Consider the following 24,706-nt stretch of genomic DNA (forward strand, 5'->3'; position numbering starts at 1 on the left):
AATTGGCGGTGACCCATTTGCAAACGGGAAGGGTGCCTCATGGGACCCTTCCCATTTGTGAATTGATGTGTATTTTTCAGAGCAGGCAGTGGTCCCACAGGCCACTGCTTACTATGAAGAAATGAAATTGAAAAGTTTCATTTTTCTTTTTGAAATCCATACTGCTTTCCTTTAAGAAAAACATGCTGCATTTCAACAACAAAAAACTGCTTTATTTAAACTCAGTCACAGACAGCAGGCCACCATCCCCGAGTGCAGCCATTCTCAATGGGATCGCAAATTGATACCTATCTCATGAATATTAATGCAGTAGGTCATTTGCGACTCCATTGGGAATCGCAAACTGTGTGAGTTACACTGTTGTGCATTTGCTTTTGCGACTTCCAATTTGCGACTCGCAAATGAGTGGCAAATGCGAGTCACAAAACTCATGGTCGTAGTTCTGCCCCATACTGCATTAACAGACTGCACACACAGCCACATATTAAATCTACAATATTACCAGTTCGTGACATATTTTTAATACAAAGGCTTATAAATGCTAACAGCGCCGACCACGGACCTTGTAGCTGGAAATGTACTGTACGCTAGACATTATTGAAAACATCAGTGAAAGGTGCCCTCTTTTCTACACCAATCCAATATGTATTACTTCTTCTCTTGCTTTAAATAAGTCTATTCTTTCTAAAGCCACTATAAATTAGAGCTGTGATCTATACGTTAGGTTCAGCAGGTAACTCAGCAAGAAATAAGGCAAAATAAGCCCTATTCGAAAACTGCCTATTAAAGACGCCCAACCAGGTGTTTAGGACCCTGTTTGGTTCGTCTCCATGGGAGCCATATGCATACCTTCTTTGACCGATGACTGCGCTGAAAGCAAAAAAAACCACACAGAAGTCGCCCTTCTCGTACGTTTTCAACATTACTGCAACGGTTGAATTAACATATTGAGGTTTCTTCGGGTAGTACAAAACTACTACTTCTCCCTACATCTCTCCATCCAGCACCAGTAACAATTGCGACCGGTCACTGGTCTAATGCCCCGTCACTCCGATTTGAGTGACACGGTGTTGACCAATCAGATTACGTGGGCGGTGCCCCCTGGGAAAGGATATCCGTTGTTAGGGGCGGTGGCAGCGCTGATGCACTATCCTTGGAGGCGATGAAGGCTGGCCGCTGTAGCAGATGACTAGAAGCTGGCGTTGACAACGTGCTGTTTGTGTAATAAGAGATGAGCCGGCGGCGGGTAAGTGTAGCTTTGAACCTGCTCGGCCGTTGTCATGGTCGCACATATCAAGGCAGAAGTAATGTCTCCCTAAGTTCTTGTTAGAGCAGTTTTCTGTTCCTTCCCAACGCGGGCAGTGACCTCTGGGCTCTTAATTAGTCGCATTTTGGGGGGGGGGAGTGGAGTGTAAGTCGTAGCGCGATTCTTAGCCTAGTAGGTAGCCACAGCCCTTTTGACAGCTATGCATTGAACCTCAACCCCCACCCCTCCTGTCCCGCCTCCTTTTTTCTGTTCAAACCAATCAACGAACGTTTTAGGTTTAGAGTGTTGCATTGTCCCGCCTCTAGGCTGTGAATGTTAAAAGAGGCTTGTTTGAGGGGCTCAGGGCCCGCAACGACACTGAGGATGGACTGCTGAATTATATAGTGGCATTTCTTAGGCGAGTTATATGTGCGTCCTCCTAGAAATTTGGTGCTTTAGAGTAAAGCATAGGGTTTAACTCGGAGTAATAACTGCATGCTTCCACCCGCGCACACGATAGATATAAAGAGTACCTCCTATAGGTACATCCTCGGTAACCGTATTCTGTGGTGAATTACCTTTTGCAATGACGTCTAGATTGTATGTGGAGCGTTTACGTCTGATTTTTTTAATATAATAATATATTTGTGAACTTTTTGAAGAAGCAAGTGAGCGCTTTTTTCCTTGGGATAATGTGTACTGGAGCTTTTCCAAGATGGTGGCTGGGTGTTCACTTCGCATAAAGCTCTTTAACGTTGTCCTCCTTCTATTTTGCGGACTATTTGTGGTCCCTTTAATATTCCTAATGGCAGAAGGGGTTATGAAGGGTGCTAGACGGTCTGGTAGCGAATTTGCTTTCTTTAACTGGTCTGTTTTCCGAGTCACTAAACGGATAAATTATTGCTTATAAACTGTAGAGCGCGCCTTGATGTCCAGCGGTCTGGTGCGTTTTGGTTACTGAGCTGTCACGTTTAATGGTTGAGGGAGGGTGGTATTGTGGGGGTGGGAGGAGCTGTTGTCAGACAGCACAAGGTCTCTGGAGCTCGATCGAATGTGTCTCGTCCATATATTGCTATGTATGCCTATCCCTTGAACTTGATGCAGTAGTTTGCACTCCTTCGCAGCCCCTCTTCCACACACACCTCCGAAGCACGCTTTTAGAGTTCTCAACTTCTGTGCGAGGGTATCTCGGATTCTTGTCGTAGTGAAGTTCCTTGGATGCATTATTGTTTTTTATCAATTATGTTTTTATAGGCACACCATTGATGTATTAATAACTGTATAACTTTAGTTCCTCATGTCTGTTCGTAAGACGTTTTATGCATGCTTGAACTACTTAAACTCCTTGGCAACCGTGTTCCTATAGCTTGTAAGAAAACGCATTCCTTCAAGTCTCACAAGTGCCACTACCCGAACAACCCATTCCTTACGCTTTCAAGCATTAGATTTTTTTTTCAACCCAACCATATTATTATTACTTTTTAAGTCACTCAGTGCTAACTTAATATCTCCCCCAACTTTTGTTCTAAAAATTGAGTCATTATACATGGATGGAGCCTATTCTCTTTGAGCTCCTGAATGTCATTTTGAGATACAGTAAAATGCCTTTCTCCCAGCCGTAACATGTCGCTCCCTAATAACTCCTAATATTACTGTAAACTAGTGCCGGTGTATGAGTCGGTGAGCATCGCCTCCTACCCAAAGCTTCCCACTCTTAAGTCTTGCTGTCTATCCTATATATATTAAGTGTTCAGTTCACAACTTCCAAATGTGATATAATACAATGACACTACCTCTCTATTCGCAAATTCATGTCCTTTTGTTAATCTGTGTTAATGCAGGTGTTGGTCGAAGGGTTGGGTTTCGATTAACACGTGTTTAGTCAATCCTTAAGCATGCAGGAGTTGCATTCCGATAATTATTTATGGGGGCCTAGAAAAGTAGGTTAATAATTCAGTTGTACCGAAGCTTCTAGGTCACGCATAGAGATTAACATATATGTATCAAGATGTTAAATTACCGTAGTCCATGGATATTTTATTGTAAATCGTTGTTTTCCTGGAAAAATTATGTTCATGGGGGTCGTTGACTTAATATAATAAGGGTTATAGAGTATTAATGGACCATGCTTTTGAAAGCTTCAAATCATTTTAGTATTTTGGATGAATGCACCAATAGAAAATGATCTATTTTTTTTCACCTTTAGGGGGTGGATATTTTGTGACCTAAAAGGGAGCCTGTTTTTCCTGCCTGCTTGTTTAATCTCTGTTATAAACACAATAAGACTTTTTCGGACCTCTGTCTCTTGACGATTAAATTGTCTCCATTCTGCCAAACTGAGATCAGCCTCCCACAACGAAGTGATTTCCGTATTCTGCAATGGTTTGCCTGTAACACTACACATTGATCTTTAATAACTGCCTTACAGGCATCCCATAGGACCTCCAGTCCCCTTTCCAAAACAACATAGCAGGCTCTGAGATGACAGTTGTCATTGGAAAATTGTTTGTATGGCATGGTCAATAGCCTGGGTCCCCCACATCAAATCAGTTCCAGAATAGGAACAATAAACATCACCTCGCTCAAGACTGATACCTCTATAGTCCCACCAATCAGACCATATTTTGTAATATTTTTTCTGGGCAACATCTGGCCTTATAAATTTCTTTCTAGACCCGGTTTCCATCCCTCCAGATGCGGAGGGCCTGTATATTTCCCTGCCTCAGCAATAACGCTTTTGACCACTGTGAACCCCTGCCACAGGAGTGGCATCTTATGTCTATTGCCATTTATATCAATGGTAATGGGGCTAGTTTGGGGGCCACCGGGGAGTCTGCACCCCAATAATCTCCCCTGGCATGAAGCTAACCCTCCTAGAAGGGGATCAGTACCTTACAGGACCTAACAGTGCTTATAAAGTCACCCTTCTGTTTGTGACATCGTTTTGTGACATTGTAAACATTTGGGTGAGGTTATTGCACCCATTTTCCAGAGTCATTGATTTATGTAGTAGGCCCTTTACAAATACTTTAGTTCTGACTATGAACTGGGATGTGATTGTAGCGCCTCTGTGGCGGGGAGGTGGTTTGGTGGCAGGGATGCCCTGGCCTCCCTCAACTCCTCCTCAGTGTATATCTTGGGCTTAGATCTTTCTTCCATGTTTCCCACAGTTGACCAAATGTTTCTGGTGAATTAGTCGCAAGGGATCTGTAAATATATGAAATTATGTAGTCAATCAACTCCTCTGCTAGTAGCCTCTCCTCCAGAGAGCTGCATTCAGGGAGCTCGACCAGGTTTGTAATGTGGGGGAGAGAGTGTCTGGGCTGTAAATATCTAAAGAACTAGCTTTTGTGAAGATAACATTGTTTGCGTTCTATGAAGGACTTGAATGTACACCCATGACGTTCCTAGGCTTGAAATCCCAATGGCATCCCACTGCCCGAATCCCTTCAGTGAGGTTCCCTTTCAAAGCTAACATCCCATCCACAGTGGAGTCATCCTACTCGGACACCTTGTCCAACCCAGAGCCTGAGAGTCATCCATTCAGGCATGGAGCACCACTTTTGTGGTAGAGTGAAAAGATGGCATGGTCATCCAGCCTTAAAGAGAGTGAATACTTGCTTTCCCAGTATAAACCACCTCTAACAGGCGAAGGCAGATCACCGAGACTATCACACTGCTATTTATTTAAGGTTAGTAAGAGTGCTGATCTATAGTATGAAGTAATGTCTGGCGTGGCAGTGCCAGCCATGTAGGTAGATTTTTTATACATTTGGATAAGATGATTTGGGGAGATCAATCATTTCAAAGGAATATCTGTATTAAATCTTATATCTTGGAGAAGGAGGAGCAAGATAAGGGTAATTTTGTAGTTGGTATAATAATCTAGGCAGGATTACCATTTTGTATATCGAGGGCTGCTCCAGAAAGGAAGCAATGACCAGATCCCCAGGTTTTTGGTTAAGTGGTCTGATGCTAAATGTTCAGTGCTGCTGTTTGTCCCTGTTGGCGCACACCCCCAGGGATTTGAACCCCTCTGTCAGGATCTGTAGGTCCCCAGCCTACTCCACAAGTGAAGGTGGGCAGTTAATGTTACATAGAGTGGATTTACATTTAGTAATAGTCAATCCAGAAAATTTCCAAGTAGATCAGGACATCATATGCATACAACACCACCCTACCTCACCCGAGCCTAAATCCACTGAAATCCTTTAACCAAGACATCAATCCGACCCAAGCAACGAGGGGCTTAATAGCAAATGCATACAGTAAAGGTGAGGACAGACACCCTTGACGGGTGCTTTGCCACAATGGAAAAGTGTGGCACGAGTTGCATATTCTGGCCCTTGCAGGCTGGTCCCTATATAGTTAATGATTTGCATACCCAATCAGAGGCCTTAAAGTCAGCCAGCAGGAATACGTGGGTAAATTGGGTATATTTATTGTAAAAGAGTGAGTTCTTATTAGAGGAAACTACCCAGTTTGAACTGATGGCAAGTTTAGCAAGAGCTTTTTTTCCACAAATCTAGAAAATACAGAACAGTGCTCCATTTGAGTGCAGGAGCTGTCCTATTTTGCTTTCAAAAGAGTGGCAGGGAAGCTGGTAATTTGGACTTCAAAGAATTTGTCCCAAGGAGACATGTCCCCTGTGTTATTCTCTTAACCAGTGAAGGGAAAGTAGAATTATTTATCACATTATTTGAAGCATTCAACAAGATATTACATTTATTGCCCCACAGTTTGTTTAATTCAACTATTTGAGCTGAGGATAGATGAACGTCTTTTCCTAGTAACGCAAAACACTGTGAATGGAAGGAAGGAACCTTTTTTATTTTATGTCAAAGACAACAAAGCTTCTCTGCAGGCCGCATATGAGACCCTTCTAGTTAACCGTAGGATACGTTCCACTGTAGTTTCTGTGCACTTCTGTGAATGCCTGATGGTGCAATACAAAGTAGTTGGATTAATGGCAAATGTTTGTTAGGAAAACCAGGTTGTTTTAAGGTGTTGCCAAAATGGCATTAAAGCTTCCTGATATGTAAAGGATGAGAATTCCACAGCGAGTTGCTGCAACAGGAAAGTCCTCATCTTCCCATTTGGCTTTCCTACTATGGAGAACAAGGGCATGTAAAGGCCAGCTGATCTCAAATGGTGGCTTGGCGAATACCACCTTAGTGTGGAACAAAGAGATCCAGATCCCTGGGAATGCAAAGCCTTATAAGTAATACAAAGAGCCTTAAGGGAAATAATATTTTCAATAGGCAGCCAGTGTAGCTGTCTGAGGCTCTCACTAGCAGATTCCACCCTAGGGAGACCCAGGCACCAGGTGAGCTGCAGTATTCTGTATGAGTTGTAAGTTAGGTAGAGAGCTTCAATTAATATTCAGCAGTAATGCATCACAGTAATCGATTCTGGACATAACCAGAGTAAGTACAACAGAAATCCTTAGATCCTCAGGGTGAAAGGGTAGAATTTTCTTTAGGATTTTATCATCCAGAAACGGATTTTAATGGTTTGCTTAACCTGTAAATCAAAAGTCAAGGAGTTGCAAACAATATCCCTACATTTTTTGGCTACCGGTAATGCAGATAGCAATATCTACAAGATTGGGGCCACCAGTGAGAACTCCATAACGACCTATCTGTGCCGGAGATCAAAATCTCAGTTGATTCACTGCTCATTTTCAACCACTTCTGGCTCATCCTCTTGTTTACCTCGTTCATACAAATATGGAACCTATCTGCCACCTCTTCCCAGTTCTTATCCAACAAGATGAATTGAGTATCCTATTCATATGAAGAGAGCTGGAAACCAAAGGAGCAGAACAGTTTTGCCAGAGCGCCACTTACAAGTTAAACAGAGTAGGACTGAGCAATGAACTCTGTGTGACACCGCAAGTGAGTTGAAACGGGGCAGCTCTAAAGTTTACACTGCTCACAATAATGGATCTCCCACTCAGAACGGAATACAATATACCAAGCGCAGCATCCCTCACCCCTTCCTGATGCAAGCGTTGCATCAACTGAGGAGAGATTATATCCAATGCTGCAGAGAGATCCAATAATACAAGATAGCTGCCCTTCCCTTGTCCACAAGTTGGTGTGTATCTTTCTCTTGACAGCAAATTACCCTCTGAAATTGTGCAAGACCGGCCCTCGGGATTTGGGCATCGATGTGTCCCGGGACAGGGCTGAGGTGATGCATGCAAACTGTGGCACTGTGCTGGAAAGCATCATATCCAGCATTACTTGCTAGACTTCCTTGCCCCTATTGTTTGCAGGTCGCATCTCCCTTTACGAAAGTATTATCTTACCCAAACTGCTTTTTCTGTTCATTAATATACTATACCCACTGAAGCGTCACTTCTTTAATATGCTCAAAACACAGTTGATTAGACTGGCATTGGTCCGTAAATAGCTGTTTGAAGTGGGAAGTGCTTGCACAACCGTCTGATTGGGTGGGGGGTATTTGAATCCCCAGTTAGGGAACTGTATCATGCCAGTGTCCAAGCACATTTCACATTATACTGGTACTATTCCCCTACTATATATGCCGCACCTGGCTGTCGACCAGGACTATATGTCTCAGACTCCCTCTTCAGCTTATCTGGGACCTGGGGTGCGCAGCTCCGTGCAAGCTCCCCCTCCCCCAAAGACACCACTGTGACCTTCACCCAGGCGACCTGGGACAGCCTCACCAAGAGGGAAGGCAAGCAGTTACTATACTTACCAGCTGTGCCTCTTCATCATCAGGTTGCAGTTCTGGTTGTCTGTGATGCCAGCTGTGTTGCAGACTCTATTGGATATCTTCCTTTTTATCCACCTTCAATATGCTGTTGGGACCCCTATTGCGGACTCTCCTCTGGAGCATCTGATGGTCAAAACATTTCATCTGCTGCTTAGCTCGAAGGGTCTGAGACACCTGGTGTTATTCCTGCATCAAACCGTGCAACAAGAGCAGCCAGCATTGAGAACTAGGGCTAGAGAGGGATGAAATGAGGAGTTGCAGGTTCCACTGACTGATGAGCAGTGGCTATATTGCTGGCAACAGACAGGCAGGATTCCTTCCAGTAGTAGACCACGTATAATCCACTATAAGTTCCTACACAGGCTAAACTACACCCTGGTAAGCTTGCATAAATACAGTCTCAGTGCAGATGACATCAGCATGCGAGGTGGAGCACGTGAACTTCATGCATTCGGCATGGGCATGTTCCTGGGTTCTATGCTGCTGGCGGGAGGTTGAGAGAGCTTTGTCTCTCTTGGTCCCCTTGCCGCTTACACTTTCCCCGCTTATGGCCCTGCTAGCATACACTGAAGATCTGGAAGCAGGATGCCGCAGATATGTCGCCCTTAGTCTATTACTGGCTAAAAGAAGAATTGTATGTAGATGGGGTAGGGGCCAGGCACCCATATTGTTATGCACCCCCTTTGAAATGTTAGCTAATCATTATCTCATGGAAGAAAGAAAGTGGGGGGATCTGAGGGGGACAGGGGGGAGAGCATTGAGGGCATGGTGGGCACCTGTAAAGCTGGCACAGGATTGAGGCGTGTCTGTCACCAGAGTCAACCGCTCTTGACCATAGTGCTTAAATACAATTGTCGTGTGCATAATCTGATTATTATAATATGTTAGTGTGGCATGTTGGATGTTGGAACTTGCTTAATAAATGCAAAAAAACTTCACTGTTAGTCCTTGGGCCTTTTAACCATGTCTCTGGTTACTCTATGTATAATCTGTGTATAATCCTGACCACTCTCAAAGCAGTACAGTTGTATGCATAAAACATGGAGCACAATCAATTATGTTGCAGGAGTTGCTCAATATGGGCCAGATACAGGACCACTTTAGTTGCATAACATGTTGGGCCATTGAATTCCTGTTGTACCAATATCAAGATTTACTACTGTGTTAATAAACAGCTACTCAAAAGATGTCATCTGGTTATTGTGGTGCTTGAGATTACCGGCTGATAGTTGAGGAGTTTTGGATGTAAAGGTAAAATAAAAACTGATCATAAGTTTACTATCTACGGAATCCTATGGTAGCACGATCAAAGCACAGGACCAGCCTGGACAATTCCATCACAAATCTCTGCACACTATATGCAAAAATATTTTAGAGATCTTGGTACCGTCGGAAAGAAAAGGAGAATACAGAAAAAATAGTGAAAGATACAATTACATTAAACTAATGCAGAAGTAATAAAAACAAAACCTCTTAACTGTTTCTGGATTTGCAGGTCTAGTAACTTGAATTATTCACGCTGCCTCAAAATAACGCACACGTTCCATTAACTAGATATTTCCTTTTTTAAAACGCCAAGCAGTGTCAATTGCATTTTTCTAACTAACCTAAATTGAAGCTGCTTTCATAGGACCTCTTATTACACTGTGAAGTTGAGAGGTGGGCTTCAACTTTAGGCCAGCGCAAAATTACAGATATTAATTTGCACATCGTTAGGTAACATCCATTTCAAGTGTATTTTTAATTCATGAACCACGTAACATTGCATCACACGATTCAAAACTAGAGTGCTGCTAAGACATCAGCCTAATTCTAAAATTACTGAATACTTATTTTTATTTTGCGTAGTAAACTGCCATGATGCTACTAAATTAGTTTTTATTGTGATTATTTACATATTTGACTGGAATAACATCTGACTTAACTCCTCCTGGAGTTTAGACAGTGAGGTTCTTTTGAAATGGCATTTGTAAATTGCAAACTTAGCGAGGAAGCAATGGAACACCGAAGAACCTATTGGTATGACTCTAGTTAATTCCTAATTAGGTAGGCTACAAGTTTGTACTGTATAAGGTGCTGTTAATGGGGTGTGCCATAAATTTCTTTCCTAATTGCAGGAGTGGCAGAGCAGTTCTAATGGCATGGGGAATGCTGCAGATCATGTGCACATAGAAGGCTTATTCTATGCCGTTGCATTTCTCCATTTCTTTGTCTCCATTCTCATGATCTCCTTGCTCTTGACTGCACATAGTCACCTTGAAGATAATGCAAGCCTACGGGGTAGTAAGTGCAGCTTCAGGCCTGTCAATGGCCATGGTAGGTGGCCGACCCTACAATTAGAACTGAGATTTGAAAAAGCTTTTACTTCATTATTTAGGTTGCAATTATGACGCTGAGTTGATATGAGTAAACCCTCACTAAAGTGGAGTTTCATTTGAACTGGACGTTCGAAAAGTTGGCAGACCTAAGTTCCCTCCCCTCATGGATACGTCGTGCCAGTGTTGGAATTCTGTGGAAGCCATCCATAGAATGAGCTGGCAGTTTGTTATTCTTTGCAGTGTTAGCAAATAAAGCAGCTTAGTCTCATTAAATGGTTATACTGCAGGGGTGACAGCGGAGTTTATTTGCCATTGTGAATTTTTTTACATTTGCTTTGAATGCCAAGAACTTCACAAAGCCGATTTCCAGTTGATGTGATTGTCTCTTAGCCTCCAAGGAAAGCTTGGGCAGTGAAACCAGATCTGCTGATACAGGTGAATGGGATTTTCTGTATCTGAAAAGATTGTGAAGGTGGTGTTTTACTGTCCCCTTACTACCTCTTGAAGTAGTACTTTGAATTGGATAAAGTGTCTACAAATGGAGTTAAAGTAGTAGGTGTGATGTGTTTTGCTTTCTTTTCATTACCTTTTTTTATTTAGAATAAGTGGACCTGAGAAGCTGGCAGAAGCGGGGGTAGGAAAAAATCTTTTTCCAAGCTGGGAGAGCAAGTAATGAACCCTTTCTGGAGCATGTCTACAGGATCTGCCCGCAAGGTGGGTTTTCAGTGACATAACTATGGCATCAGAAACTGTATCTCCTTCACAGACAATCATTTTACTGTTCTACAACAAACAGTCCTCGCTCACAAAACACACATTTTGGTTTCAGTTTTACTTGCACCCTTTTGCAGAATGATTGACGAAGAGCTGTACAGCTGATGATAGCCTAATGCACACCAAATAATGAATTGCAGATTTTTCTGTCTGTCATTTTTAACCAATAACGTGCATACAGGTTTTTTTGTTTTCTCAAGAAAACTTAAAACAAATTAGTGGCAGGGGCTTCTTTTAACGTCTGTCCTTCTACTTGGGAGGTTTATGCCGGACTCTGAAGCTACTGTAATTTGCAGACATATAATTTATAATGTAACTGATTAGAAAAATATCTGCCGTTTCAATTTAAATATCGGAGGCAATAATTCAGTACTGTCAAAGTACTCACCGAAGTGAAGGTTTCATGGTTCACAAGGAATTATTCATCAATAATCTTAAAACGTTGTTACTTGCTCAGGTGACTGGTATGTTGAACTCTGATAGCTACTGCTCCAACAATCTGACTTTCTTCTGAGGAAATGTAATCACTGTTGGGTGGGGTTAGGAGTCGATGCAACAACAGTGTAGTCCCGTTGCATGTAGTGAAGAGAAGGAACATTGACTCAAACGAGCCAGAAGGGCTGTGTTGCAGTTGTGCAGTGTATGAGTGGTGCAGTTGCAGAGGGATGGAAATGGTTATTCCACAAAAGTGATCCTCTCCTGCAGTAGTTTCTGAATCTGCTTACATGATTGAGGCTCTGTGAATGCCTATGTATGCGGCTTCTACCTCTGTGTTCATCTGTGCTCCGAACTAGGGGAGTCACATGTTTACAAGTTGAAACCAAAACAATCTACAGATCACTTGGGTAGTTCAGCGTATGTAGATAAAAACAGGTCTGTACTAGGATACCCTGAATCTAGAAAACTCTAACCTTAGCTTTAGCTCACTTCAAAGTTGGCACCTGTCAGCTCTTGGGGTGTTTTCCCCTATCCTTTCCCTTCTGATCTCCAGGCTTTGTTCGTCTGCTGAATGTTTTTTTTTTTTCTCGCCTTAGGACTCTGGGCACTTTACCACTGCCGCCCAGTACTAAAGGGCAAGTGCTCCCTGTGTAAAAGGTATTGGTGATTGGTTTCGCCATGATTGGCGCATTTGATTTACTAGCAAGTACCTAGTAAAGTGCACTATGTATGCCCAGGACCTGTAAATCAAATGCTACTAGTTGGCCTGCAGCACCGCAGGAGAAGCACTGTAAACACATCTCAGACCTGCCACTGCAGTGTCTGTGTGTGCAGTTTTCAACTGCCTTTTCGACCTGGCAAGTGCCCCCACTTGCCAGGCCCATGCTTTCTTTTTACTACTTGTAAGTAACACCTAGAGTAGGTCAGGGCAGCACCTATGGGCAGGATCAGTGTATTTAAAAAGGTAGGGCATGTACTGGTCTGTTTTTACATGTTCGGATGGTGAAATACTGGTAAATTTGTTTTTCACTATTGCAAGGCCTATATTTCCCATTGGGAGCAGATAGAGATGTGGAGTTTGGGGTCTCTGAACTGACAGTTGAAAAATATCTTTTGGTGGCGATTTTTTTTTTTTATTGTAAGTTTAAAAATGCCACCTTTATAGCACTGTCACACCGCCCGTGGCACCAGATGCCCCAGCACCTGTGGTGTGATAGTGACACCACGGAATTGACGCCTCTTGTCTTATCATGCTGGATTCATCAACCCCACCTTGTTCTAAGGAACCAGCGCCTCACCTCCAGTGTTGCATCAGCTCCCCTGCCTAGCAGTAAGGATCTGACGCCTCGCATCCCCTGCCTAGCAGTAAGGAACTGACATCTCACCTCCCCGGTAACAGTAAGGAACTGATGCCATACTGGCTCCAGCGACGCCTCACCTCCCTGACTCTGCAACTTCTTTGTTTCCTCATCGTTTTCCAAGTTACTGCAACCGGAGTTTGTGCCACTCCGTGATCGGCCCACACTCCTTCAGAGTGGTGTCGGATTGTTGGATATGACAGTCAGGACGTTGTGATAGCCCCAGTTGGAGCTATTGTGTTTCTAAGCGCTATACTAAGATTAAATTGTTTTGAAAATGTGTATCTCTGCTTGTGTATGTTAGAGTTTTGTCACTTTGGTCTTGTTTTACTCAGATAAATATTGGCTAATTTTGTAAACTTGTAAAGTACTTTTATGGTATTTTCATGGTTACTGTGTGTTTACAAATAACTTCCACATTGCCTCTGAGATAAGCCTGACTGCTCGTTACATGCTACCAAGGGGGGTGAGCAGGGGTTATCTTAGCTGTGTGACTCTCTTACCCTAACAGTGGGGGGGTCCTACTTGGAGAGGGTGCCAACTAGAGATGCCATTTCTAACACAACCTAACTATTCTTCAGACTGGTATTGCAATTCCTGTTTTGTAGGCAGATGTGTGTGAGGGGGAAGGAAAGAGTGGGGGGGGAGGGGGGCGGTGACCTGTATTGCTTGCCATCGAGACTAGTGGCAAGCCAAGCTTTAGACCAGATTTTGGTGGTTATTTCAATTGCATATACTTAATAAAGTCTATTTAGTCAAATTTAATTCTCCAGTGAAAGGTGATTTACTCTTATCTAGCATTGTAGGGTGACAAATCCATATCCTAGGTCAGAACAGACCCGCTCTGAATTCCTCTAGTTAAATCGGACCACTTCACGGTTGTCCTTTTTATGACTTAAAGAAAATCTAATCACCTGTCCCATACAAAACTCTCTCAAATTAACGAGTACCAAACGCCCTCCCACCACCCCCTTCCTGTAGGATTTCACAATACACTCAACTAACTGATACTGGGGAACCTTGGTAATGCCTAAAATGTTTTTTTTCTGGTGGACACAATGTTCCTAAATGGTCTTGGCAGCTTGCACTCGAAGTGAACCGTGTACACTGTTTGTATTGCGCTATTTAAAATAACTGCTGACGCAAAAAAAAAATTGACCAGATGTTTGCTGATTTAAAGCCTTAATATTGTTTTCACTTTCTATTTTTTTTTTTTTTTTCTTGCTCCCTATATATGGTCAATTATGACAGTGCTCCCCTGCTGTCCTAATACTTGCCTTAACGCTTGACAGAATTGTTTCTGATCACAATCTCCCTGTGTCCCTTAAATATGTGTACAGCTACTAAGTCTGGTGTTGAAGTTGTCTGCTCACTAAGTGTGTGGGCACAAGAGACTCTCTTGGTACGATAGTTGCACTTCACAAAATGTATTTGAATAATTTAATTTTGGAATGCTTCCTGTAAGTGGGCTAGTCCTGTGCTCAATGCGGCTTAGTGTAAAAGGCAGAGTCTGAAAATGGTAGCTGCAAAGGTAGTCCTACTGCAGCCCACAATCCCTACTACAGTGTGCTACATATAAGGGCTGCTGGCAATTGAGCCCTGCTGCTATAAACTTTCTTACCAATTGCAGAATTACGCTATATTATTGCTGGGCTCTCACGAGTGTGGCTGCAGCCAATATGAGTGACACTTGAGCCAGCCCTGGGGTCATCATCAAGGAGGTGCTTGGAGCATATTTCCCATGAAGATTTCTCCTGCTTGCACCTTGGCTGAGCAGCAATGTTAAGCATAGAAAACAAAACTAATAATTCCAATCCTAAATAAGAGGGTAACTTCTTGGGGGTAAGGACCACCCATGGAGAACATAGACTAATAAACAAATACTAACTAAAATACAGACCAGTAGTAATAGAGGGGGTTGGGCTTGCAGGAGGATCACATTTTCTTGCTCCCTATATGAGCTTGGGCAAAATCGGGGACATTGGGTGAACCTGGCTTGCCAAGGAAGGCTGTGACCTATCCCCATCTCGCTTATCAGTCAGGTGATATTATTTTTGGATGGAGAAAAAACAGTGGGTGGAGGAGGAAACCTAGATTGAAAGGAGTGAGGGAAAGAAAATGGCCTGGCATAATAAAGGAGGTCGTGAACATCCCAGTCTCTTAAAAGAAAGGAAATTCTGCTCCAGAAGCAGAGTAAAAATGAATGGTCCACTGCAACGTTTCGTTAAAAAGACTATTATTCCTATATTGGAATTGCAGTTATAAGATGTCGGTCGTGCATTAATCACCTCAGGACTGGGAATAAGGGTGTCTATTATGTAGAATAAAGTTCATTTCAACGTGCACTAGTGTTCTGTGTGAATGTGTATTGATACATACTCAGTGTGACAATTGAGTTGTGGCTCTCTATTCGGTCTCCACTTAGTAGTGCTTCTAAGACCGATATTTATTGTGAAGCGCCACACCACCGCTCTGTGAATGTGCATTCTGCGTTTTATAGTTCACAAAACAGTAATAAAGTTTTTTTTTTAAAATAGTTATAAAACCGTTTTAACTTAATTTCTCTGCTTGGTTTTGTAATGTGGTCTTACATGAAGCAGCATAAAAAAATACTGTTTTGCATGCAAATCATTTGAGATGTTCCTGTAGCAATATAAAAGTTCTCAGTAAAGTGCTTAGTTTATCCATGGAGCGATGTCCATACTATTTTAAATGGGTAAAAGCTAAACTCTTTACTCTGCAAATGCATACTGCTCTATACTCCTAGTTAGACAAATTCCATGTGATTCATGAATAATCTACAAATCTGGTTTTCTTCTTCCTTGAGCATATATGTTCCTCCTTGAGGAGTTGCGTTTCGATGCTAATGGTCCCTTTTAATGAATGGGCTGCAGCTTCCCCTTCCTCACGATGTATGTGTTTATTTTATTTTTTGTCTTTTTTTTTTTTTTTTTTAATTGATCAGCCCTGGAGCTCTAAATTGACCATAAAACAATGTGCATTGCTCTAGGAAACTGCTAAATGAAATCAACCTTGCGCTGTAAAGCACTCCACCACCTTTCGCTGTACACCCTCAATCACTCTGCCAACCGCTTGAATCGGCAGGAGCTTATTGTCATTAAATGTGAGGTATGGGGTTGTTAATGCTTTGGCTAATTTCATTGATTGAAATTACTTACTATAGATGAAAGGTTTACAGTTTTTGTAATGCTTGGCGTACGTTCATTGGGGGACCTGCCTCAGAAATAAATAATATTTCATGTTCATTGGAATGCAGAATGTTAAATGGTTTCCTCTTGTCTTACTATCAGTCTATTGCAGTTTAACAGACTTATAAAAAAAAAATATATATTAATATTGTAACGATTATTATAAAGGTGAATGTGGCCAAGTACCATTAGACCCCATTCATACAAGTGCAGATCAGGACACTTCAATGTTTATTCCCCTTTTCACTTAGACACCTAATGATCGAGAGGCTGGCTCTAATCTTAAATGTTTAAACATATCTTTATAGAAATGATTTCTACTTGCTGTAAGTGGGCATGCCTGTCTACTGTCTTGAAACCAGGTTCCACACCTAAAAGACTGAGTAGCATCAACATTTCACTGAGGTGTAAATAGAAGAGAATTGGCCAAACGGCATAGGGACCTTTCTAGTGACTCAATGTACTTTACTACAGCAACCTGGTTTCTTCTGCAGGTAGCTTATATTACAGTTGTGGATTCCGGTCTGGTACACAGGTTAACCTGCAGATGCTTGAAACATACTGTTTTTCCACCAGAGGCAGGCCTCCCTTCCATTGTACTTACCCTCCTGTCGACCAGGTTTCAAAAGCATTCATTCACTTCTCACCTGCACTTACTTTGTCATGTAACTTATCTGACCGCATTAAAAGTATGCATTCCCCTTTTTGTACGCTCCGTTGTGTTCTCACACGGACAGATCACTGGACTCTTACTGTTTGCATACTGTTGTTGGTGATCCATTAAAAAGAGCAGAGTTAATCGCTTGAAAACTAACAATGGTCAAAGATAGGCTATTTTGGGCTGGCCCATGTTATAAGATGCAATGGATCTGGCAGAACAAATGGAGATGATGGAGTCGAAAATATCCACACAATGACTCAGGACATTTTGGTTACCCAGGAGAAACTAAATTGAATGACTGCAATAAATAGCACTGTGATGACAGTGTAGAGAAGAGGGGGCAATGTAAGGATATATATATTTTTTTTTTTTAGCACAAAAATCCTTGTTCTCCCTAACCTTAGCTCTGCCCCAATTATTTGTTTTGAAACATGAAGGAAAGAACTGTTTCAGTGTCACGCCAAAGCATCTTTATTTTATGCTGCTCTCCGTCCAATGATGAATAGAGACACTGTATTAAAATTCAGCAGGTGGTATTGGTGTCCAGATATGTGGAGAATCTTAAACATCAGGGGAAGATAATTGTCATTAAATGTTAAACTTGAACAGTTCTGTTGGGTGGAATACAGTGCTTCTTGGGTGGTCTGGGAATGTACTTCAGTTATAGGATCAAAGTTATTGAGGGTTGTTCTTCTGTCCTACTGCAAGTGAGTTCGCTGCAAGGGAATTTGTATGGCTATGGTCCTACTCTCCTTCCCTGATTTTCAAGTTTGGTATATTAGATGTATTACGGTTTTTGCTGAATATTGATATATTGAATCAGACTTGGTTACACCTTTTTTGAGTTAGTCATCTCATGAGATGTAATCCCTTTTGGAAATGTTAAAGGTCTTTAAAAAAAAAAAACACACCTGTGCAGCTGGTGGTCATATATTACCACATATGGTACATGAAGTAATTAATATTTTGGTTTAGTACACATTTTATTTAGATATAAAATATATTATGTCTTAGTATGTCCGTCTTTGTACTTTGTTACTGCATTCCTATAAACTAGAACTGCTTCATGTTGGCATTTCACAACTTTCTGTGGATGTATAGATACTGCTATGCCTTACTTTGTTTTCAGAGCAATTTATCTATGGGTAGTTAAACTCCTTTGACATTTGTTGCCCAACTAGTCTTGATTTGTGAGGAGCTAGCAGCCACTAACAAAAGGCCTGAATTCAAGGCCAATGTTGGTATCAACTGTTAAATATTACCGTTTCTCTGTTCTCGATCCCTGACGCCCCCATTCTGTAAAATAATATTGTATCAGACTGTGCACTAACTCCTGCTCTCTGAGATGACCTTCATATTCTTTTCTTTCATTCTTAGAGATCTGATAATGAAGAGAAAGTGGTGACAGGAGATCAGAAAGTCAGTCCTCCATACACGTCTTCAGCAAAGAAGCAGCTTCCGTCTATACCGAAGAATGCGGTGCCTATAACCAAGCCCATTTCTCCACCTCCTGCAGTGCAGTCTACAAATGGAACCCATGCCTCCTACGGACCCTTCTATTTGGAGTACTCCCTCCTCGCAGAATTGTATGTTTTATTTTGATTATCTTTGTTGGCTTACAGCTATTGCTAGTCAGTGAATTGTTTTTCCTGACTATGCAAGTGGCCTTATCAAGTGTTAAGTGATATTCTTGATAAACCTCTGATTCTGGATTTCAGTATGTGGGTATTTCAGGTCCTCTATGAATAGTGAATTGAAGTGCCTTTTTATCATTTACACTGTGTACTTATGGTTTTCAGAAATAGCACATTTTCATATTAACAGCAAGGCTGTTGTGGTGATTTTTGTTTCACGTATACTGCTAAGTGGTGCTAATTTTGGTATGTGTTACAATGCAGGACGTTAATGGGTGCTAGTTGGAAGTAGTGTGGCATGTGGCATTGCACTTCATCAGGCTTTTGAAGGATTTACCTTCTAATGTAAATGTTCCTTAAGTTTGACACCTGATACTGCAGTCAGCTTGTGTGCATGTCTTGGCATATTAGATGACCTCATGGGTTTGAATACACTACCTATTTGAAATGCATGCAAAATAGGTAGTGTATTTCTTATGGATGTTGTGAGGTACAAAAGTGTAATTTAGGCGATGTATTGACTTATTTAATGTGTAATGGTACAGGCTCAGATCAAAAGTTAAAAAATAAAAAAATAAAAAAACTTTTTTTTTTTTTTAAATAGTTTAGCGCTTTCTTTTGAATGAATATATATATTTTTTGTAACTGCAGATTACATGAAACCTGGCATAAGCATAAATCGTTTTGTAAAAGCCTTTACATGGCTAGTATGGTTTCAAGGCCATGCGTTCTTGTGAACATGATAGCCAATAACATTTCAAATTAATTTGGTTGAACTCTACTTTATTCGAACAAGTAGGTGCAAATTCTTCTTGCTCGAATCCTTATGGTTACTCTTGCTGACTCTGCTCAGTCACCCTACTTCTGAATTGGTAGTTCAAGTATATTATATTTACAGTTTTCCTAGAATTGACTGTGAATTGGCTCACTATTCAGCACATCAAAGCCCTGAATTTTCTTGTAGGTTTTAGGACCTTTGTTTGGGTTTCTAAAATAGAGGTGGGTGAGCCTTAATTTGCTAGATATGCCATACAATACGTAAATGCAGAAATCTTTAAAACAATGGGGTCTAAAACAGAGGGAGAGGCTGGGATGCAGAAGAGCCACACATTAACTTTCTGCTGTTGCCTTTATTAGCCAGGTATGGATTGCTAGCTGTGGATGTATGCTGAATGAGGCGATATGGGGAAGGAATTTGTTACAAATCAACCACAGAAAATCAAAGTCTGCAATAATTTTAGACTGCCAATAGCCCAGCAAATGTGTACCTCAAATCTTTCAAACCCCAAGGTTTTTCAGATGGTAATATATGTGCCTAGGTCAAATGGTTTGGCTGTGATGATCTCATGACTGTTTTACTCAATGGTATGTGACTGTATATTGGTTATGCAGCCAGATCACTCAGATTGCTACTGTTAATGCTAGTAAAAGTGTATAAAAAGATCCTTCAAAATGAATGGTTATTCCTTGTTAGATGACCAGAGATGTGATTGGGGGAGGGGGTGAAGGAGGGGGAGTTGAGGAGGATATGTGTACTCTGAATTTGGTTACCTAAATTTTAAAGTGAGACCCCCCTGCATCAAACATGCTTTAGGAAGGAGCTAACATTAAAGGGAGAAATCCAACTATCTCACACAGTTCATATACTTGAACTATGTTAATTCCATGCACAGTTTTCTCAGCAAAGGCTTTATTATGGGGGGAAAACTCTAATATTTTTCACCATTGATGTATCCTGTCGCCTTGGTTTTTTTTATTTTATTTTTATTATTTTTGGTTTCAATAGCTAGACTGACAGTTGTGGTTTAGCAAAGATACCAAAATGGACTAATGAAGAGTTTACACATTCTTAGGGTCTCTGTTCTTAGAATGGCGGTGCTGGAAAAATTCACTCTTCTCACTATTCATATAGTTTTAGTCCTGTTTAATGCAACATTTTCGCAGAAAGGTTAAATTAGCCCTTGCCAATGTGCAGTTTTTTTTCAGGCCAAGAGAAGCAAAGTCAAAGTCAGTCTTTCAAATCAAAACAAATTTCTCACAAATGTTTAAATCAGTATCTAACCTGGCCAGTCCAACACGCTGGGTCCATATTTAACTCCCCAACAGATACTACAAACTTTTTCAGAAGTAGTCTCACCACTCAAACTGTCTGTGCGTTAATGGAAATTGAATACAGACAAAAGTTCCCACGTTTGAAGTGCAAAGTTAATTGGAACAGATCCTAAGGATAGCAAGAAAAATTACTGTTCAAAATTGATATGGTGCATTCCTGCCAATTAGTACGGTTTAAAAAAAAAAAAAAAAAGATTTCCTGGATATCTTGATCTGTTAAATACTTGCATTGACGATAGGAGAATAATTCTATCACAAAAACAAACTAGACTCTAGATCAGGCTTCTCCAACCAGTAGCTCATGAGCTACTGGTAGCTCTCCGGCCATCTGTAAGTGTATCTCCTGTGTGTAGCCCAGCCTAGTACATTAGAACCTTTTTCCTAGTTGAGGTATTATATGTATACTATTGAAAAGCTTGTAATGGAAATGAAAATGCATGTATTATCAGATCTCATAAACTGATGTTTGGAGAAACATGATATTACACACAGATGCATTTCACATTGACAAAGCCTCTTTTACTTTACTGCTGGCAATCATTGCTAATGAACCGAGGTGCTGACCGCTGGTAATTTTGCATATGGTGGCCATCCTGTCTATTGTGGTCACATTTACAACTCTAACAATAATAGTAGCTCGGGATGATTTTAATTGATCATAAGAAGCTCTTGTTACAGAAATGGCTGGAGACCACCGAGGCAGACATTAAAAACAAACCAGATGGATCCTTGGAACTCCATATGTGATAGTGGCCCTGTCTTGGGGATCTGTAGGAGCATATATGAAAGAACTGCATTGGTTGTGGAGCCAGGAGTACCAGTAGTGGATGTAGGCGGTGAATTTTGTTTGTGGCTTATTGATAGAATGGTAGACTATATTGAAAGTTGCCAGTACTCCAGCATATTCCGACCTGGAATATATAAAGTTGCAGTAGATGCTGCTGACTCTTAAACATTCTTGTACTGTTGCATGCTTAAAGTATCTCAGTTGTTTCTCTTCCCCTGCCATTGGTTTTATAACTGGTCTGCGCTAAAGTTCTCTCTGCTGTATCTAAAGAGGTGCGATCATTGCCAGTGTGTCCAAATACTTTTTGTTGTGGGCTGTACAGCTTGTTATACATTATAAATGTTTTTGCTCTTGCTCAGAAGTGCATATCATGGAGGGGACGCCTAGAGGCATGCAGTCTGGTTTCCTGTCTAGAAATTAGTACTCTCAGTAGTGAGGCTTGCTGTGGTTCCCTTTATTGATTAGATTACTCTTTGCTGGAGCACTAGTTGCATACGACCAAGAAAGAAATCGTAGGACTGCAAATGTCATCCTTCTGTAAGCCCACAATTTCCACACTGTATAGTCACATCTTATATAGAAGGGAAATCGTTTACTTCTAAAAAAATATATGTTTTGCTAGGACTCCCACAGAAAGCTTGAGAGGTTTTTTGAACTTCTGTGGAATTGATCCTTCTACATCTGCTAGTAAGCTAAGAAAAGGCTGCTATATTAGTTTTTTTGACTAATAATTAAAGAGCTGTTTTACTGTTCAACAGCCTTCGTTGTGGCAAGGTATAGTTTTGGAAACGGCAGGGTCATCCCTAAACGTTTTACCCCCTTCCTCCTAATTTTTCTGACCTGTTTTTGTTGGCTTTAGGACTCGTGGCATTATACTACTGCTAACCTGTCTAGTATTAATTTCAAATTTTATTGAAGGGATTGTTTGAAGTGGATTGGTATGGTCTCTTAATATTTTGATGCATATCGTTTTTTATGGTTTTAATCTCTTTTTTTAAGTAAAAGCATCACGTACTACTTCTTTTATGCTTTACAGAGCATGTAGTTACAATGAGATTGGTGTGTATTTTTCTCAGAGTAGGAACATTTTGGTATGAATTGCAGATCACATGATAAGTTTCAGGCACATAAAACGTTTGCAACATCTGTACCCTCCCGACTGCATTAGTTAGGCAGCTGGTAATTCCACAGGACGTTGATGTAATCATACAAGGGTTCCAAACAGGTGCGTCAGGACAGGGATAGGTATGTAGTGCCAATTGTCATCAATAAAACACAATATTTTATGCATATAACAAGAACATTACAAAAAGATCTATTCCAAATGCGACTAGATATGAGCCTAACAATAACAAATATACCTACACGTTACTTTAAATTTCTATCCCCTATTGTAGTTTAGGAATGGATTTGTTTCATCTAAATGATACATGAAAAAAAAAAAAACAGGTGTAATGCAGGGAACGCCAGCGTGTGTTGGAGAACCTCGCAGGTGCATAAAGAAGAATTTAGATTAGTGCCCCAATCAGTCTGTGATGCCTAGTGATGGCTGCAAGTCATGTGGTGTCAATACATCTGGGGAGTCTGTGTGGAGGCCCACTACTATAGCATCTCACCTGCCAGCCATAGGTTGTCTGCTGTGTAGGCCCATTGTGTCCTTGCGCCGCAGTGCCTCACTGTCTGCCTGCGCCCAATTTGTGAGTGAGCAAAGCCAGGCTATCAAATGTGAAGAATCATTTGACTTCCACCTGCTTGTGATCAAGCGCTTAGCTAGTAGGAGTCCCAAGTTAATTAATTAAGATGTAAGCTTATATTTCTTGCTTCTGCTGTACAGACCTACTATGCATACCTCCCATATGTTGGGGATGTTTCTGTCTGTACAGTTCATTAGATGATGCACTACTCATCCCAATAGGTCCGCTGGTGCGAACAGGCCCAAAGCATATGTACTTTATCCACATTTATCAATTCACAGCTTGGACAGGCAGCGTTTGAGGAGTAGAAGTACCTGTTAATCTTGACGGGGGTGAGGTATGCCCCCATGCACAATGTACAACTGTATTAACTGAAACCGCACATTTTCTGGGACCCAGGTGTGGCTCTGCAATATAATAGACCATTCTTTATCTGAACAAGGGCAGGCAAGATTCAGCTCCTATCTCTTGTGCAGGGACGCGGGTGATGGCACAGTGTGCAAGTTGGCGAGCCAGCGCACTAAATGTCGACCCAAAACCAATGACCTGGAGGTATTGTACGGTTAGGTGCATAGGTGGTTCACTACTCCTCGCCTCACTGCTGCTGCAATGCACCAGGAAGGTAGGTATGTAGAAAAAATTTGCCCAGGAGGGTAGGCCTGTTACCACTGCAAGTGCATCATATACGAAGGGTGCACCATCCTCATACAAATCTCCCCATCGTCTGCGCCGCTGCCCATGGGGTGGGCTCCACTGCAGTAGTGAAACTACTTCCTCGTGACGTACCCTGTAGCACTAGGGCTTTAGCATAGGGCGTGACCAATTTGGTAATTTATAAGTTATGCTGAAAGCATCTATACACGACAAATAGGGTCGGCTGAGGTAGAGGGGGATGATCACAGGGTTGGAACAGCCAGAACACACCATCATGGGTCCAGGCCTGCAGCAGTGTGGCAGTGTCTGCAAGCTGCTGCGTGGTCAGCCATCTTGCAACCCATTAGAGCTGGGGCACTAGATAATAATTCTCAAAATTAGGGACCAATAGACCCCCTCCCCAGCCATCACCATCCACAAGCTGGTACAGTTTACTAAGCGCCACACAGCATCTGGAGTTGCCCCATACAAAGCATCTGATTATCTTTTTCTAGTCATTGATAAAGTCCGGACATACCACAGCAAGTTAGTAAAGTGATATAGAAGCCTGGGGAAGGCTACCATTTTCAAGTAGAGCCACCCTGCCTGCCACTGATAAGGGCAGTGTCTGCCAGGAGGCCATCTGGGCATGCAGTGATGTAACTGCACACTCTAGACTGTGTTTGAGTAGATACGACAGTGTGTGAAATTTGTAGGCCAAGGTGTCTAAATGTGTGTGGCGGTCAGACCAAGTGCAGCGATAAGAGATTCTTCAGGGCTCGGCCACATTGGGAGGGCGGAAACACAATATTTGGGCCAGGAAAAATTTGAACCCCAATAGTTCGGCGAACCGTTGCAGGGCAAAAGTGAGCGACTCTGGAATGGTTAAAGTGTCTTAAGTACACCAGGAGGTAATCTGCGTAAAGTGAGACCACATGAACACCATCTCCTAGAGGTATACCCTAGTCACATCTCAATACACAAAGGTGGGCCGTCAGGGGTTCCACCGCCAAGGAGAGAAATAGTGGTGACAATGGACAACCCTGATGTGTGCCTCTACCCACACAAATGGACTTGAAGGTCAGAGTACCTTCC

General features: G+C 41.7%; 1 protein-coding gene across 6 annotated transcripts in view; it reads left to right on the forward strand.

Moving 5' to 3' along the window:
• The first annotated feature begins 1,108 nt into the window (after positions 1-1,108).
• AKTIP (AKT interacting protein) overlaps positions 1,109-24,706 on the forward strand; it is an 81,122-nt gene continuing 57,524 nt past the window's right edge. For 2 of the 6 annotated variants that reach the window (XM_069216329.1, XM_069216326.1), the window contains exons 1-3: positions 1,109-1,246; positions 10,912-11,025; positions 18,129-18,337. In XM_069216329.1, the coding sequence (XP_069072430.1) occupies positions 10,984-11,025; positions 18,129-18,337 (251 nt within the window). In that variant the 5' untranslated portion in view covers positions 1,109-1,246; positions 10,912-10,983. Of the gene's footprint in view, positions 1,247-2,041; positions 2,190-10,911; positions 11,026-18,128; positions 18,338-24,706 lie in introns of those variants that run through there. The other 4 variants (XM_069216331.1, XM_069216328.1, XM_069216330.1 and 1 more) reach the window with 3 other exon arrangements.

This window comes from Pleurodeles waltl, chromosome 12 (genome assembly GCF_031143425.1).
Source record: "Pleurodeles waltl isolate 20211129_DDA chromosome 12, aPleWal1.hap1.20221129, whole genome shotgun sequence".
Taxonomy (NCBI): domain Eukaryota; kingdom Metazoa; phylum Chordata; class Amphibia; order Caudata; family Salamandridae; genus Pleurodeles; species Pleurodeles waltl.